This window comes from Hippocampus bargibanti, linkage group LG03, assembly GCF_051943395.1.
Source record: "Hippocampus bargibanti isolate YZ-2025 linkage group LG03, ASM5194339v1, whole genome shotgun sequence".
Lineage (NCBI taxonomy): Eukaryota > Metazoa > Chordata > Actinopteri > Syngnathiformes > Syngnathidae > Hippocampus > Hippocampus bargibanti.
Window position 1 is genome coordinate 28,783,654 of NC_142736.1, and position 19,754 is coordinate 28,803,407.

The 19,754-nt window shown below is 37.8% G+C and overlaps 1 protein-coding gene across 1 annotated transcript in view; it reads right to left on the reverse strand.

Annotated features, from left to right (window-relative positions):
* Positions 1-4,650: 4,650 nt before the first annotated feature.
* The window catches only part of slc6a2 (solute carrier family 6 member 2), a 31,817-nt gene continuing 16,713 nt past the window's right edge, over positions 4,651-19,754 (reverse strand). Inside the window, exons 10-15 of the mRNA XM_088992977.1 lie at positions 18,432-18,560; positions 16,376-16,475; positions 13,568-13,668; positions 8,828-8,995; positions 6,820-6,891; positions 4,651-6,704 (exon numbers count right to left, since the gene is read on the reverse strand). Coding sequence (XP_088849103.1) covers positions 6,681-6,704; positions 6,820-6,891; positions 8,828-8,995; positions 13,568-13,668; positions 16,376-16,475; positions 18,432-18,560 — 594 coding nt within the window. The 3' untranslated portion in view covers positions 4,651-6,680. The remainder of the gene's footprint in view (positions 6,705-6,819; positions 6,892-8,827; positions 8,996-13,567; positions 13,669-16,375; positions 16,476-18,431; positions 18,561-19,754) is intronic.

Genomic DNA, 19,754 nt, shown 5'->3' on the forward strand with positions numbered 1-19,754 from the left:
GTCGATGTTTGCACAACCATTCACTCTGCCCCCGCACTCCATGAATAGTTCCAAAACCACAAAAAGCGGAATATCTAAGCGGAACGTCGGTTAAGGCGGTCTTTAAAGAACTTGCTAACGACATGGAAGAATATGACGAGGACATCCAGTAGTACAAGTCAGCGATAACAAAAACGATGTAAAACATGTCGTGACCTTTTAAAAATAACAACCTAAGTCATTTTTATTTATCTTCACCCACCCTGAAAACGTTTTATATCCAATTTCCTGATGAAATCGAAGAGAACCCAAGCGTGTAGGTATTTAAATGGTGACAACATGTTTGGTCATTGCTCACTAAATGTCTGTGTAAGCTCTCAGTTGTACAGGAGTGGTCCATCGATGAAAATGCTTCTTCAGTCGTCATCTGTACTTCTTTGAAGGTGTCAGACGTTTCGCTTCTTATCCAAGATGCTTCGTCAGCAAACTAAAGTGGCTTTTGTTCACTGACGATGCTTCGTCAGTGAACTAAAGTGACTTTAGTTCGCTGACAAAGCATCTTGGATAAGGTGACGGATGAAGAAACCTTTTCATCTATAAGAAGACTATACATTTGGGTTTATATATGTAAACAGAATGATGATAGAGGTGTGATCTCAAACTGACATAGCCTAGGACCCTAGTCTAGGGCCTATGTCAAAGCCAGACGTGGTTTTCTTTCTTCCCATTATTTCTTAGTTGGTGCATTGTGTTTGTAATAATATGATGACATGTTTTAATTGTAAATAAAAAAAATACGAAGGTTAGAAGACTTAAGTAATACTTATTTGCTCTTGCAGGAGAACCAAGACGTTTTAACGTGTGTGAAGAGTATTGGATAAATAGCCAAAATAGTTAAAAAAAAATTATGGTGTGTGCTTCAACCGTCAGAAAAATACAAGTACGTACAGGTATTGAAAACTTCTGACTTGTGACCTACGTTGTTAACCACTAGATGTCAACGTTGAATCGCCTCATTTCGGCTCACCGCTGACAAGTGTATTGTTGAATTGGGACCACCAGAGAGCAGATTTACGACGACAAAGCCACAAAAAAGATTAGGCACAATTACAATGGATGGGTTCCTACATGAGTTCTGGGAACAAAGACAACAAAATGAAACAATTGTCATTATGATGCTCTGCAGCTTTCAAATAACAATAAGAATAATATTTTTAAACTTGCTAAAAATTATTTTTTTGCATTAGGTCTGATCAGATATGACAAATTTAAACCTATTCTAAATTGTGTGCATTTTGGTTTAAGAAAAGGCACGTTTTCCGTTTTTACAGAATATTTGTGACATTAAATCTCAACACACTTTACAAGACGTTGCTAGTCAAACTGTCACTCCGCATGACAGCTTATGTTGATTGTGCGGAAATGTTATATAAAATAATTGTTTAACCGGCATTTCCCAGACAATGCAGTCACCCATGTCTGTTATTCAAACTGTCATAAGATAAAGAACAAATGAATGAAACTTCATGGTTTAAATTGGGAGTGAAGCCCAAGCTCCAATTGCTTCTGTCGGCTAATGACACTGATTTGGATTTTCGACTAAGCCTAAGGGGTTTTAAGACAATCCAGTTAACTATGGCTGCCATCAATAGCTTGACATGGCACCCATAAGACTGTTTGTAATGGCCACACAATGGCTGGTTGTGGCAGCTTTTATGCAACATGAAAGAACAGGCTGTATTTTACTTAACCATGGGAAAATACAACTATAAAGTGGAATGAAACGTCAGTGTTAAAACCAACTTGGCGGACATACAAACTCCACACAAGAAGGCCGAGGATGGAATCAAATTCTACACCCCTGCACTGTGAGGTGCGTATGCTATCCAGTCAACTACCGTGTCGCCCTTCCTTCATTTCATATAATAAAAAAAAGATGTACATGAACTCCATTTTGCATATCTTGGCATCCACAGTGCAATAGTGTATGAGTAGAGGGTGTTAAGATGATGATACAAAAAAAGAGTAAATAAAAAACATTTTTACTCTGAACACAAGCTAGAAATTCCTGTCCGTGGCATTTCGTTAAGCATTTTGTATTCTTCAATGGAGACAAAATGATCATTATTCAATAAGCGATGCAAAGTTTAAAAACACTTAAAATGTATTTCAAAAAATTTACAAAATTAATTGGTTCCCAGACAGAGTGTGTAAGGCGAAAAGTGTGTATCTAAAAAAAAATCCCATAGGAAACCATTAAAATGGGAATAATCTTACATTTGTCATTTATGGCTTGATGGAATGGCATTGGAGGTCGAAGGTCAAAAGGAATTGCTGTTTGGAAAGAGAGGCGCATTACATGAGGACTGTAATTAAAGAAATAAACTGTGCTGTAAAATAAAGTTTTATTTACCTTTTTGATGGTCGTTGATGGCTTATGGAAGGAGAGTCACCTTCCATAAGGACTGTTGGTAATTTAACTTCTGGTGCTGTTCGGTCGTGTGCTTCCGCCGAAGATCACTCCATCAGCCGTGGTGGGTGTGTATTATGAAAATAGTGCTTATTATAAGGTTTAATTTTCATAAATATGACATTTGTAAGACGAAAAGTTTGTAAGATAAGGTGTTTGTAAGTTGAGGTCTCACTGTACTATTCTCCTAGCAAAAAAAATAAGTTGAACAGATGCCTGCTTTTTTTAATCGTCACTCAAACAGAGCACAAATATGCACACCGGTTATTACTTTCCTATTAAGCAGGAGTTTGTCATCATCTTGTGGATGTTTTAGGTTAAACAGTACAAAAACGGTACACCTTTTCGCAAAAATCTGAAACTGTTTTCATATAATTGGGAAATAAAATGAGGTTGGGGATTAATACTTTTAGTGAGTTACTTCACAACGAATCAGTTGTGATGTTCAAGTTTCTACTGTGTGAGATCAGATCAGATCAGAGACTGGAAAGGACAGCTGGACGATTGCAATCAGATCACAGCTGACTCTGTCCTGGATACACAGGAAACAACAAAAAAGTCTTCAGAAAAATAAACTAGTAGAGAGAACCACAAATGTAATTTTGTACACAAAGTACAGTATTAGTTCCTCTGATTCTCCATGTACTGTACTCACCAGTTACATTGTTTTGCTGCAAATGAATTTACACCGCTCGAGGTCCAAAGGGAGCTGCGATAAGCCTGTACCATCTGGTGGCGTCTTTTATTGCATTCAGAATATGGTGTCCATTAGATTTATGCTTACAAGACAGGAAACATGCCCTACACTTTTTTTTACTCATGTAAATAAAGGATGTGAAAGTAAGGTAGTAGAAGGGGTTAAACACACAGTGTTAACAGTACACACAGCTGTCCATCCTTATTGGTGGTGTGATTATGTGGGAGGGGTGGTGGAAATAGGGTGCCTGATGGCCATGCATACATAAAGTGTCCCAAAGGTGTCATTATGCCCTAAAGCCAAGTGCTTCTGGGCTGCCAATATGTTATCATTTATCGCAATGAACACATGGAGTACTCATTATTATTGGAAGTGAAGTGGAAGCAAGTAGTGGGGGCTATATATATTGTAATGTCATGAGAGGCTAGCTCTCAGCGGGGCAGGACAAGGAGTGCAATGGGCGACAGGTTTGAATGCAAACAAATATTTTAATAAAGGGTTTCAGGGGGAATTCGCAAGCCAAAAAAAGGCAAGAATAGTGTCCCTTCCAATTCTCAAAGTACAACAAAGTCTCTTTTGAGGTGAAACTGAAGATGGGGTTCTCTTCCATGTGTTTCTAGGCCTCACCCCTCTTGACGCCCTTCCTAAGTAGCCTAGCCACCTTTAGCAAGGGTCCAAATCCAGTGTTCCGACCTATGGTCCCAACTGGCGACGAGTTCCATGCAACAATCAGTTTCTCTGTGTTTCTGCACAGAGCACAACTATGGCGCTTGTCTCCCAGCCGCACACTCAGAGGCTCAGAGGTGTGGGGTTTGGATTGCTGCCTTCCACCAGATGGGGCCAAAACTCTCTCTGGGTGAAGCCATCTTAATTTATGTATGTATTTATTTATTTTTGGTGTCAAAATGAATTAGAAAATTAAATCAATTGGTTTTGCCCTTTACCAGTTTTTATCAAAACTGTACTCTACTGACGTGAATATATGAACGGAGGAGGAGCAAACAATGAAATGATTACTTTATTTCATTATTTAGTGACCAAAATATGTCTGATATTTTTTGTGTTTTCCTTGTTGTTTTTTTAAACATAACACCAGCTTTAATTTTCAGTATCCCCCACCTTTTTTATGGTTTCGCGATTGTGTAAAAATAAGACAACACTGCGATTGAAAAATATAGAATAGTACTATTGAAAGTAAGTTTCAGTTTCACCAAGTTTGAGTTTTGTTCGCATAGAAACCAGCATAAGGCGTTCACAGATGACAATTGGATCAAGCTCATGGGATTAGTTGACCCATCAAGAAGGCTGTTAAAGAATGACCTTGTTTGGCCCAATCACATTAAACATGCACGGGAATGCCAAAAAAGGATCGCTGCATATCAACTTGGGCCAGCTGAAAACGTTGCGTTAAGGTCGAAGCTGTTTTAAATGTAACACCAGGACACAGATCTACATGTACAACAAGACCGTAGAGATGCACCAATTAAGGCAGATAGCATGAAAATATGTCTAGAAGAAATACTTTATTATCATAATGTGACTACATCTCCATCGATATTTGCCACTCACGTTGAACAGGACATTATAGGATATTTTGTATTATTAGACACGATATTTTTGTAAACATACTTGAGGAAAATTCAATATTCCGTTGGCCGGGATTACGCTGTAGAATAGTTTGGGCTATTTTAACATTTGCTACACATCAAACACACATGATATGACATTGAGGACATTTGAATACTTTACATTCACATTTTGTTATAAACAGTTTGATAAATAGAAGATTAGATATAACAAAAGAATATAGATTTGTATATTCTATATGTATTTCACACACATACACGCACACACGCCTCGTGGTTTCACTTTCCATAAACAGTTAATATAAAAAAAAAAAAATCATGGCACTTGTATGGAAACTAGAATATAAAACAATTACGATGCGTTTAACAGTACAGCATATTTTATAACAATGTTCCCAACCTGCAGATGAGGCCAGAAACTGAGCTTTTTTTGGGGGGGTGGGGTGTTGTTTCATCACACAAGTTTTCTTTTGATTCATGTTGATCATGGATATTTATGTTACGGCGATATGTGGTCGTTTACGTAAGGTTGGGCTTGTTTCGGGTAAATCTTGCTCGACAGTTACTTCAAAAGACTCAGAGGCACTGGACAACACAAAACAAACATTAAAAAAAGTGCAAAGGAGTGTTAGGACCACCATGAAAAGCCCCCCGCCCCACCCAGTTACAAGAATAAAGTCACAATATTGTATTGCAATAGCAATTTTTCATTTGCAAATCTTCTAAGAATCGATTTTTATTTGCTTGGTTGTTTTTTAATGTGAAAAAAAACTATTTTTGAAGAAACACGTCACGCTCATGTTAATAGAATAATGTACTGTACTTTTGCAAGAGCTCTATTTTTTGCACCCGGAACAAATATAGCGCGAAATTCTGTTTTAAATCTGTGCAAAGGCTGGGTAGTTTTGTACATGCAGTCAAGCAGGTGCGCAGTGGCAGATTTAAAAATACAAGTATATTATAATTATGAGAACATGATTTACTTCCCAGAGAATAAAACTGTATTTTCCGTTCAATATTCTACATTTAATTTTTTTAATCTGAAAATAAAGCAAAATAAAGTTACATTAAATGAACAAGATCATTTTTACAGAGAACACACATTCTAATCTGATGGAAATAAAGTTATTTTTGTTGAAGACATTCAGCTTTATCTCCCTCATAACATGTTGACAACATCTTGTAACCAGACAAGTATTTTCTCATAAATGTCAATTTTATTCCTGTAGTATTAATATATATCCATATATATGTATTTTTTTCAGAGTGGCATTATAACTCCTTCATTGCAAATAACTTAATACAGTTACCACCACTTATTCCACTGAAATTTCACCTCACATTCAGCATATTGTCTTTTTTTCTCTTTGGAGTTCTGCATGAATATATTGTTTTACCTTGGCGACCTATATGTCTATATATTTATATCTATTTTTTACAATTATATTTATATGTATATGTCGTGGCTTCCTGAGTGAATAAATGTAATTTTTACATTTTTTTTTTTACCACTGGCGAAAATCATTACATAAAATAAACGGAGTGTCTTGCTCGAATAAGGCACATATAAAACAAACAAACAAACATACAATCTAGTAAATAGTATCATTTAAATAAGAAGAACAATTAACATTCATAAGGCCAACAAAGGTAACAAATAAAAGTAGGTTGTGTGTGAAATATTGGTTTTGATTCAGTGCCTTGCAGGAGATTAACAGTCGACATTGCTAAAGTTGAGTTGAATGAATGTAATATGAAACATCATCTAGCAGTACATTTATCTAAAGACGTGAAATAAATTGCAGATTTATTGGATATCAAGTGCTTGCTCCCCGAAAAAAAGCATTGTTACGTAACTAGAGCGATATAACAGGCTTACAAAAAAAAAGAAAAGCCCGTCATGTCTTGGGAATGGCGACAATTGCCGAAAGAATCTTGGGAGTATTCATCAGATCGCCAACCAGTGCCTGAGCTGAGAGACGAAAAAAAAAGAAAACAGAAAAAGTAGGTCACGTGTGCAAGAATATTTGAAAGAATGGCAGCCATTTTCTGACCCCCCCCCCCCCCCTAAAAAAAGAAAAACTTACTTTAAACTGCCGTACGTTTCCCTCAGCCACTAAGTGATGCTCGTGTTCGGGAGTGATGCAATAAGCTATTTTCTGCAAAACCGATGACATGCTTGTCAACAGTCACATCATGTATACAATAAACATGGAAATAAAACTCTAAATTATATTCCAAACAGTTTTTTTTTTCACATTTATACAGACGCTCGCCAACGTACGAACGAGATATGTTCCGAACGGTCGTCCGTAAGGTAAATTGGTTCATAAGTTAGTGCTATATTTTGTATATATATATATATATATATATATATATATATATATATACACAGTAAAGTCGTTATATCGATATTCAAGGGAGCCCGAAAAAATATCGATCTAACCGGGACTATCGATATATCCGACCCTGCGCGCATGTAATTTTCTCCGTGCGTGCATAGAAATAGTATCGATATAACCGGGACTATCGATATATCCGATATCGATATAACGAGACTTCACTGTATATATATGTCTTCGGGGGAGTAGGCGGGTACACCCTGAACCGGTTGCCAGCCAATCACAGGGCACAACAACACGAACAATCATCCGTGCTCACACCTTGAGACAATTTAGAGATTTCCCTCAACCCGCCATCAATTTTTGTGGAATGTGGGAGGATACCAGAGTACCCAAAGAAAACCCATTTAGGTCCAGGTAGAACATGGAACTTTTCCACCAGAAAAGGAATGCCATCACTCCTTCAAGTGCGATCTTCAAACACTCCCATTATCACGAATGGCGGATGCTTTTAAAAACTGATATGGGTGTGATAGTCGAGGAAATGACACCTCTGACAAGCGGAGAAGCAATCTTTGAAAGCAAGAGGAAGTGCCAATGAGGATATTCCCGGCGCTGTTACGGCAGAGTGACGCTGACACAGAAGGAATGAAAACAAGCCTGCAGTACTTTGATGATTGCCATCGTAAATTCTTGCGGGCTTCATTCCATTTTTTTTTAAGGGTGAAACATCCGCTTCCAGCTTCAAAGCGTAGCAGCAACAGCAATTACGCCGGCTGCCATTACAGTGGTACCTTGGCTTACGAACTTAATTGGTTACCAGAGAGAGTGTGTAAGGCAAAAATTGTGTATCCCAAAAAGTAATTTCCCATAGGAAGCCATTCAAATGAGAATAATCAATTCCCAGGTCCCCATAAAACAATTTTCTTTCTAATTTTCTAAGCCTTAAAACTACACAAAATATACATTATTTTATCTATAATAAATGTGCTATGATATTATAATTAAAGAAATAAACTGTCCTATATAATAAAGTCATTTTATTTACCTTTGTGATGGTCGTTGATGACTTGATAGAATGGATAGCTTTTTGCATAAAGTGTCTCAAGGAGCTCTGCGTTGTACGTCTTGGAAGTTGTGATATTGCAACAGCAACAGATGCAAGCAGCCACACTACGAAAATCATTAATAGGTGATTCCCTTGCTTGTCTTTTCATTTCAAATTGAACTGATGGCTAGTGTGGGTTATTTGTGCAGCCTGATTGATTGGAATTTTAACCTTGCAGTCTACACTCTGCCTTTGAACTATCAAAGTTGAGACGAGTCCAAATTTCACTGTTTCTTATTCATTTTGTCACTCTGTCATCTGCCTGTCTCTTTAATGTTTAAACCACCTCCCCGCACTGCTGCGTTCTTGACCAATCACGTGGCTTTAACGGAAGACTGGGGGCGGGGAATAGAGGACCAAAACAAGCCGGCAGCCATTTTCTTTTAGGAGAACGGGCTTGTTCGTGGACGACACATCACTCATTGTGGCAGCTCCGTGTGTATCCCGAAAAATAGTTCGCATGCCATGGTAAAATTTTCATAAATGTAACGTTCGTAAACCGAAAAGATCGTAAGCCAAGGGGTTCGTAAACCGAGGTATCACTGTATCTAACTGTTCCATCACAATTGCCGCCTATAAACATCACATTGGCTGCCCTCACATGGGTTATTTACTTTTTACATTATTCAAATGAGTTTCACTGACCTCTTTGAAGGTTCCAGGCACACTGCAGAACTTGTACACGGCGTAGACGGGAACAAACAGCATCGACGACATGGCCACGCCCCATCCCAAGATATTGGACCAATGGGGGAAGACATAATCGTCGTACTTGAGGCCCGACGAGGTCACCGCACTGGCAACCACCACAAACTGGCAAGGGAAGGACAAGGAGAAAAAAAGACTATAGTCAATACGGGTGCTTAACAGTAGACGTCTACCAAGACTGAAGGTGCTGCCATTAGTAAAATCGAAATGACTAAATGCCTCAAATCAAGGGCGTTTAATGTCCTCTTTGTAGTACAATCCATCCCAGATGGGTTTCAAAGTGTGTTGCAGAGTTTGAGCCAAAATTCCTACATCCAGGAAATGATATCCTGCCATGATGACCTTTGATAACATGCTAAATCGCACATTCCAAATCTGTATGGGAATGTGGAATCGTCAACAAATTGTTGCAGTTTATATTCTTACATTTATGTAGTTTATATTCGTACATTTATGTAAGGAAATTGAAAACAGATTCTCATTTTCAATTTCAACTGGGCTGCTCTGAGCAGAGTCCAACAAAGCCAAATAAAAGAAATGTAAATACAGTGGTACCTCACCATAGCTTACGAACGCTTTAGTTTACAAACTATTTAAACATTAAATTTGCGAGAATATAATCTTGGCATACAAGCTAGTTTTCAGGAAACACACGGAGCGGCACAATGGCTGGTGGACTAGTTGTCAGCGGAAGAACACCAAACCACACGGTCGAACAGCGCCACTATGGTAGTTTTCCACACCCACTTTCTTTGAGTGCACTCAGTGCAGATGTGGTTTGTTATCGAGTGTAGTACTTTTTCTTTTTTTGGGACAGAAAAAGACCCCACCACAGGCTTGCCCAAGAAGACAATAAAGAAAATTACGGTCGAGCAGAAGGAGTTCATCGCAAAACACGTATGAGTGTATGGTTCACTGAGTATGCTCAGTGAACCATTGCTACGTGTGGCTAAGGGTGTTTCTGTGTTGTCTAAGCATCGGTCTCAGGCAATAGAAGAGGTTGAAAAACTTCTGTTGATTTGGATTAACGAAAAGCATGGTACATGGATTGGGAACAATGAATTGTGATGAGGAAAGCTTTGTTGATTTATTTCACTTTTATAGCCACATTTTGGATTGTGTGGGCTTCTCTATTTTAGCCGCTCATTGGTCACAATGTTATGCTAAGCTAATCGTTTTGAACGCAGCTCCAGCAATGTAATCATGGCGTTAGGAGACGATCACAAATGGGTGTGCGCTCAACAACACAAGGCCACGCACCGTATGTATTTGTTTATTTAACTGAGCAGTTAAAAGTAATTTAAGTTACAAAATAGCATTCAAGCTAGCCGCCGCAGCAATTTCATTGCCCTGTGCATTGCGGTGGAGCGTGACCGTGCTGGTCACGCTCCATGTCCAACTCCACAATCGTTATCGGCGCCTTCCTGACTTTGATTTATGGTGTGCCTGAAAACACGTGTGGCATCACGACTTTTTCATCTGAAGGAGGAGATCTCCCTCAAGGCTTATTTGATAATGTTGCTGACAAGGCAATGGGTATAAAACTTGTTTGAAGTGGGGAAAATCACAAAAAAACAAGAATTTGAGAAGAGATCATCAACCACCCATTTAAAATAGCAAAAGATGAATATTGCAGTTTTTTTCTTTTATAATTTGCTGCTCTTAGTCACGCATCGCTATTACGAACATGATAAGCAGTATAATAGCAACTCTGCAGTACAGTATGAAGTTACTGTAAATCCTATTAATGAGAAGGTTTCTTCAGCCGTCATCTGTACATCAATGACGTGCGGTGAGGTTCATGGCTGGTGAGGCACTGACGTCATCACAGTCAGATTTACAAACATGAACTCTACAGAGTAGCGTATTCACGATTCGATTGGCAACAGTTAACGTGTTTTGTTTAAAAAGTAATGTCAGCATTCTTTATATAAACTGTAGCATAGAACAAAAGAATTAAAAAAAACGTTATTATCGTGTTACCTTTACTTGTAAATGAAGTCCATGCGCCGCTCCTTCTGAAGAGAGGCATCTGTACCTTTTTTGTAGAAGCCTTCCTTATCTCTTCAGTTTTAAAAGTCTCTCTATTTCTTTATATATATATATTGGATTGGATTGGATATGCCTTTATTAGTCTCACAGTGGAGAAATTTACATTTCACAGCAGCAAAGTGATGAAAGGAATATATATATATATATATATATATACAGTAAAGTCTCGTTATATCGATATCGGATATATCGATAGTCCCGGTTATATCGATACTATTTCTATGCACGCACGGAGAAAATTACATGCAAACAGGGTCGGATATATCGATAGTCCTGGTTATATCGATATTTTTTCGGGCTCCCTTGAATATCGATATAACGAGACTTTACTGTATATATATATATATATATATATATATATATATCGATATACTTTATATATATATATATATATATATATATATATATATATCAGAAACATTTTAGTTCGCTGACAAAGCTTCTCGGCTGAGGAGCGAAACGTTCGACACCTTTAATGAAGTACAGATGACGGCTGAAGAAACCTTTTCATTGATGGACCACTCCTGTACGACTGAGAGCTTACACAGACCCCTTTCTCAATGTTTCAATAACTTTCCACTTGCTACTAAGTGCTTTTGTTTCCCAGTCATTTGAACCTTTGAAGGACACGGCCTATAAATGAGTTACAAAAGCACTGGAGCGGCACTGTGTCGGCCTGAGGCAAGTTGGCTCGGCGAGAGAGGTGGAGGCTGTAATGGTAATGTTGTTGTGTGTTGACTTGGGCATTGTCAAGGTGTTAAGTACATTTGACAGATGGGATGGCTGGCAAGAAAGAGGCGTCCCGGTGTGTACATTAGTGTCAGCTCCCAATGACACTCTACATATACAAGACGACCGTGAATGTCAGATGTAATGCATTTGTTTCGTGTGAGATGCATCAGGTCACTGGAGAATGGACCAAAGCATCTGTAAATCATCACCAATTATTGAAAATGAAAATAAAGGGCAAATTGAGAGCTGCAAGCAGCAATGGGGAGGAACTGTGGGAAGTGGAGAATTACAAACATTTGAAGGATAAATAGCTGTTACACTTCTGTGATTTAAAAAAACAAAATACGCAAGAGTTCTGATGATTTAGTCCTTTTTACTCAGCGTGCGGCATGCCTAAATGTATCTTTAAGTTGTGGATGGTGATTGTCTTCCAATACTCTGTTTTCCAGATATCTCAGTGAGGGGGAGGGGTATGTATATACTTGGGGGAAAAACATTTGGGAGTTAACCAGTATCACTTAACAATTTCTACTGTAGTTCTATTGTGTGACGCTGTGGTGATAATACATCTCTTGCTAACAAAAATAAATAAATAAACTTAGATTCATAGCTAGCTAGCTAGCTATCAAGCTCCAGCCATGTTTTCTGATTTTTTTTAATTCTGAAAATTCTTTTTCCCTGGAAAAAAAAATCCTGATGCACTGAAACCTTGATAAGTGAACCGCAAAGTAGCGAGAGATCACTGTAATCCACCTGACAAGCACGGGTCTCTTGTGCGATTTCAGTGTCCTATCTGAATTTCTATTAAAGGACAACCGACGTCACTTTTTTGTTTTTTAACTGACACCAGAAAAAACGTTTTATAGCATCTAAAATACCCAAAACACGCAGTATGATATATTTAGTCAAATGCAAAACACCAATAAAAATGACTTAGTGTCCAACGTACGACACACTCATTGGAATTGATACCAAAATAATCCCTCATGGGCTCAACCAATGCTGAGTATGTACACATCCATCTATCCATCCATCCATCCATTCACACAACCCAAACCCACCCACACACCCGGCCATCCATCTTGCCTTTACAGCAGCTCATGTATTTTGTTTTTCGACATTCCTTTCATCACTTTGTGTTGTGAAATGTAAATTTCTCCACTGCGAGACTAATAAAGGCAAATCCAATCAAATCCGTCCATCCAAATCCATCCATCCATCCATCCATCCATCCATCCATCCATCCATCCACCCATCCATCCGTCTATTAAAAGTCATTGGCTAGTCGAGTGGGGGTTGTGATGTTGGGAGCCCATTCAATTCCAGGGAAAAAAAAGCCCTACGAGATCCAAAAAGCCACAAACCAAAAACTTTCAAGCAAATTCAGCATGACATTCATCTTTGCACAATGACTGAAGGAAGCCGCTTCATCATTTTTTTTAACATCTGCTACAACACTTTCATTATATGATTCTCAACATAACCTTTTTTTCATTTGACAAGCAGTGAAAATGTCAGGAATCACTGATATTTCTTCACGCACTGCCTTACTGATAGTCAAGTGACTCCACGGGTACTAACGAGTGAAACAACGGTGAAATATTTCTGAGTATTCCTCCATCCATCCGTTTTATGTACTTATGAGGGTCACAAGTGACCCAAAGCCATGTTTCGAGAGATGTAGTTCTTTGGATTGTAAAAGTCATCTAAAAAATGTTAACATCACAAGTATGTTTTGCCTTGAGTGTGTCTTTTGCTGTGATTCCACCCAAGAAAGAATTTTAAAAAAGTGGGCACTGCCAAATTCTCAGAGCAGTACTCTCGGTTCATGGACTCCAAGTGCTGTACGTATATCCACGTCGTGTATATAATAGTAGACCATATTATCCTTACCAAAAGGAAAGCAGGGCTGACAAATTTCCAGCACAGCCTCCAGTAAAGTCCTGGCTTGAAGCCCATCATCCGCTCAATGTCTTCACTGAAGCGATCCACGCCTGAAAGAAGACGATACATTTTTCAAGCCAATTTAAACATGTTCCCCATAAAACAATGCTCATCGACTGACTTGTCTCGAAGAAAATCACCAAATTGGAAGTGATATTTTTGTTGGACGATTCTAATTGGTGAATATTTAAGGTCCCGGGGGGGGAGGAGTCTCTGTTACTCCATGATAGATGACTCTTGTCAGCACTATGGCCACTATTAGTCTGTTACTTTTTGGGTCCAAAAAAATCCGACTTCAAAAACAAAAACAAGAGCCAAGGATAGATCATGTCAAAACGTGTTTTTTTCCAACTCTAAACAACTACATAAGTAACCACTGTCCTCAAAAGAGTTAAGATGAGGGGTGATATTTTTGACAATAATCACCCGGAATATGTGCAAATACAACGGGGCTTGACACCCAAAGACCACCATACGTAAATGGCGGCGAATTTTGAACAATCTCAAGTCAGTCAGCGACATTTGTGAGAAATGAATGAATGAATCACCGTCTAGAAGAGAGTGTGCACCCGACGTTTCCCACTTGTTTATTTCTATATTTCTTCTTTCCCTCTTTGAAAATATTGTGCTGTTTTTCAGCTGATTTCCATGGTGCCTCACCGTTCATATAAGCAAAAAAATCTGATACTTTAATTGGGGTGTGTAGACTTCACAGCCACCGTACACTGTTTATTTCCCGACATAATAATAATAATAATAATAACAATCATAATAATAATACATTTCATTTATAAGCGCCTTTTAAAACTCTCAAGGACACTACAGTCACAGGATATTTCTGCAGGTGAGCAACTTATGTAAAATTGCATTTTCTGCGTAGCTTTATCTCTTGTGTCTATTTATAATTGTATTTTATTTATTATTGTATCTATGCTTGTTTGTGACTGTAAAGTGTCCTTGAGCTTTGAAATGGGCTTTAAAGGACAACCGACGTCTCCGGACAAGTTGTGTCCATAATTTGTAAAATGGCTTCAAATGACTTCGATTGAGCGTATTTTAAAAAGAAACCGCATATAGCTATATTTTACTTTTTAAGACTCGCGCTGAATATTCAGGAAGTCTTGTTTTTGATTTGGTGACGAGTCCGTATGTGACGTCACTAAAGGAACGCCCCCTGACCGAAAAAACATTTGTAGCAGTCCTTCCATCACGTCAATGTAAAATCTTGTGTTGCACCCAAAAGCCGCCAGAAGAGGGTGTCCAAGCTCCATATAAGGAATTTATCAGCCTGTGGAAACGGAGCTGGCCACAGGAGGTCGCTTTTATGTGCCTCTTTTCTGGTGATCGTTTCTCCCCAATGTTGCCTCAAAATGGCATGGAATAAATTCTTTAATCGATTGCAAACATGTATGCTTTCCTCTTCAGAACTATTTGAATCATATTCTTAACTGGAGGTGTAACAAGAAAGCATATTCTCCGAATCTGAAGCCATTGTTTTGATTCTCAAGCAATGCAAGACGTCTTGGCGTGACGTCACAAACTGGGGGCGGGACTTTCTGAAAACGCCCAATTCGCAGCTCAATTTTTTGCAGATTTTGGACACTTTAAGTCATTTTTATTGGTGTTTTGCATTTGAATAAAAATAACATACTGCGTGTTTTGGGTATTTTAGATGCTATAAAACGTTTTTCTGATGTCAGTTAAAAAACAAAAAAGTGACGTTGGTTGTCCTTTAAATAAAATGTATTATTATTATTATTATTATTATTATTATTACATGATTTTGAACAGTTGAGTATTTTCCTTTTATCACTGCCAGACGTGCAAAAATGTGTCCACTCCAGTGCCAGAGTTTTTGTCATTGTCACTCTAATTCTAAGGACCCACATAATATTGAGTTTCAGGACTACATAGACATTCAGTGTAAGAAGCCTTAGACTCTCTTCTTTCATCCGAAAAAAGAATTCCTAAATGATATGGGCCTGGAGTTATATGAGCTTGAAATGAGGGTGGCGGTCCAAAATACAACGCAATGCATACATATTGGTTTATATAGCGCTTTAACAACAGCTGAAGCGCTAATATAGAAAAAAAGGGAAATGCTCCCCCTTTGAAAGGAAAAAAAGGTCTGGCCAGCGTTCTATCGGCACCCAAGCAAGAAAAAAAAAAAACAAAACCCGAACTAATTTGGGAATGTCGCTCTACGTCATATTTTTAATTCCTGAATACATTTCTGAATGGCAATGAATACGTTAATAATGTCTTGCATTTTTCCATCTGGGGAAAAACTTTTCTTCAACCCACTGTTTTCGTCAAATTCAACTATCCGGAGAAAAAGAGTGAATTCCCAAATCGTATTAAAGAACACAGATTTCTGATCTGGCAATGGAAAATGGCAATTTCCTATCTAATCTCCGCTAAGGGTCTCCATTAAACCCTTGCACGTGTCCTGCCGGCCCACAACCAGAGAGTCACACAAAGGTGACCAACTGAATATGCTGAAAAAAACAAGTAAATTGGAAAAGAAAAGGTAGTTATGCAATCAAATCATCGCAATCGTGTCTACTCTCATTGGGAGCTAAACACATTTCACGTGGCTCTTTCATGTCACCTTTGATTAAAAGGACGAAGCGCTTTGTTGTTGTTTCCATCGACACTTGCACTCGTCTTTTCCGTCGTTCCGTTTCAATTAACGAGACGGAGGACGTGGTGAGGTTGTTTTTAAGGCGGGGGCAGGAGGTTAATACAATTCCATACCATAAAACCACGACACGCCGATGGCTTCGATCAACACGGCGAAAAGAATGGATGTCCCGGCGGCGTATTTGTCCAATAGAGTCAGCACGTAGATTCCTCCCTGAAGAGAAAATGAAATGTCATTGTGTTTTTTTCTTTTCGTTTTTGTTGTTTATTTGTCAGCTAAATCAAAATGTTGTTGCATGCAAGATTCAGTAGTCTCCATTAAAAAAAGATTTAATTATTCACCAGTGGACTCTGACTTGTACTGTATCTCGCATTCCAAATCTCATGTGAGGGAGGAAGCAGGCGGAGGACATTACTCCACTTTTCTCATAATTTTTTTAAATTTCTTTCAAAGAAGGCAAATAATTCATTTTGTTACCTTAACGGAAGAATTACAGAAGTTGGGAAGAAGGAGAGCAAATCTTGCATCCTGCAGGCCTTTTTTTATTCAACGCTAATCATTTAATCTGAGTTCTTCTTTTGATGGCGCGATTTGAAAGAGCGCCTTTGATGTTTTCAGGCAAGCAGGAGATCTGACGAGTTCCTTGGAAGCAATGACACCTTTGATGCTATTCCGCTGTGTTTTGATATGTGCTAGCAGATCTTAAATGTATCATTGGTGACTGAAAAGGTTGAACGTTGAATTTTTATTCTGCATTTATGGATCCAATGACAGGGGAGGAGAGGTTGAGAACAATAACAAATGGAAATTCTGGATGCTCACAGAATACAAACTGAATTCAAAATTGCCCGTTCTTCCTGATGCAGCCTCATAAATTTTGTTTTTGTTTGTTTTAAATACCTAATGGCCGTTTCGTTTTATGATCCAAAAATCCGATAAAATCCGGCCTCGAACAGTGTCATTGGTCCACTGTGACGTGTTAGGTAATTTCATTTGTCAGATATTATGAGATTGTCAGTAAATATTTTGGTGGCATGAAGCTTGTTTGGAAAAATTCCTAGATTAATCAATCATCTATTCTAAAGGGTCCAAAGAATGAAAGAAAAAAAGAACCGACTTGTCGGCTGAAAATTAGGGAATATATGTCTTCAAATATTAACTCATTCACTGCCAGACGTGCAAAAATGTGTCCACTCCAGTGCCAGGGTTTATGTCATTGTCACTCAAATTCCAGGACCCACAGAATATTGAGTTTTAGGACTACATAAACATTCAGTGCAGCATTAGAAACCTGAGACTCTCTTTTTTAATCAGAAAAAATAGTATATAATTCCTAATTCCTAAATTATATGGGTTTGGACTTATACGAGCTTGAAATGAGGGAGGCTGTCGAACATACAATGCAATACAGTACATATTGGTTTATATAGCGCTTTAACAACAGCTGAAGCTGGAACATAGTGCTAACATGAAAAAAAATGGAAATGTTGCCCCCTAGTGGAAGGGAAAAACATAGCCAAAGGCCCGACCAGCACTTTATCGGCACCTCCGCATAAACATAGATTCGGGAATGGCAGGGAATGAGTTAAAAAACAGGTTTCAATTTAGGGATTGAGGTCAATTAATTTAATTACACCTTCAAAATGTCATGATTTCAAACAAGGGTTTGAAAATAAAGTTTGCGTTTCAAATTAGATTTGCCAAACTTAATTTTTTACACAAGGGTTAGGGATTAACGATTGGGTTTACAACCCGTTTTAAAATTACTGGAGAAGGTTAAGAGGTTTATAGGGATTGAAAATATGGTTTCAAGGGCAAAATTAAAGTTTTAAAATAGGGTTTCAAAACAGAGTTAGATTTTTACCCTTCGGTTACAAGACGGGCTTTGAGGTGGCAGCGTCAAACTAAGCCATTGTGGTTAAATCCGGCTGAGGGTTTCAAATCACAAAAAAACTATTTTCCAAAAACATATTTCAAAACAGCAATGTGACTCCAAAAAGTAGGATCAAATTAGAAACAAGGGTTGTGGTTACATATTTAGACTGTGAATTGAAGCCTTGACCTTAGCCTCAATCGTTGCTACAATTAAAGCTTGTTATCAAAGCAAGACAAGCACATGTTTAATTAGGTATTTGAACCCAGAGGATGGGTGAACCTTGTGATACTCACATTTGTCACACAAAGCAGCGCGAATAGGAAGGTGCCAAAGGCTGTGGCGAAGGTAAAAAGTTTCCTGTTCCTCTTGAGGATCTTAAAGTCGTCCGTCAAGCCTGTGATGACGGCCTCCATGCCACCCATCTGATGGACAAAACACACACAGATGGATTGCTTCGTGATTTGGATCTGCACTTTTTTCCTGGCTTGTGGATTGTTGCGCACAAATAAATGAGGAAAAGTATGTTATCTCTCTCGAATTGAGAATTTGTTTGAGTACTGTATTAGAATTTTTAGCAAAAACTAAGAACATTCGTATTATAGTTATTGTTCTTTGTTTTATCAGTAAAAATCATATGAAAATAATTTCAAGCACCGTATAAATAAGGTTTGGCTGATTATCATTTGTTTCTAAAAAGAATGCCCATCACACAAAAAAGTTAATTTTTTTGTGACAGAGTTGATTAAAAATAATATAAATAACTGAAAGGTATTTTTTTGTAGAAAAAAAAAACCTTTTTCCAAACTAATTTAAAATAATGTTATAATTTAAAAAAAATCACAGAAAAAATATGATAAAAATACAGTAATGGAAAAGATCAAAGCTGTTTCCAGCAAGTTTTTTTAACCGTTTTCCTTTATTATTATTATTATTATTATTATTATTATTATTATTATTATTATTATTATTATTACAGTGACTAATACAGTGTTAATAAGGGGAGGAAGTAGAAATATTTTTGCCTTCTTAGATGCTGTTCGATCAAGATATTTTCCTCGATGCTGTCCAGCGCTACCTGTATTTTTCTTATAGTCTCAAAGCTAAACCAAAACAGTTTCATCAAATAGCCTTCGATTAATTAATAAGAACAGGGAGAGGGCATTGTTCCATTCACATGACGGCATCCGTGCATAGTGTAGAATAAATTTGCAATTTCAGAGGTGTGCATGGTTGTGCGGAAATTAGTTATCATCAAATGTTATTTTTTTAAACAGCAAATTAGTTGAGAATAAATCAACTGTGCAGTTGGTTTTTTTCCTGCATCACGTCCTAAAGTGTACAATCAATTCCGCATAATTGTTTAATGTATTAAAGATGATTTGATCAACTAATCAATTACGATGCCCATTCCATTTATTCCAATCCAATTTGAAATTACAATGAAAAACAAATTAGCCAGATGGCAACAAACCTTTATTTTTATAATCTGTTAATTTTTCACACCATGAAATTTGTTATTTTCCTTCCCTTCATTCAAAAACTGGACTACATCCCAAATTGATGATTCAGTCGCTGGTTTGCTCTGTGACATGACAGACCGTTGGAAGTTGTGACGT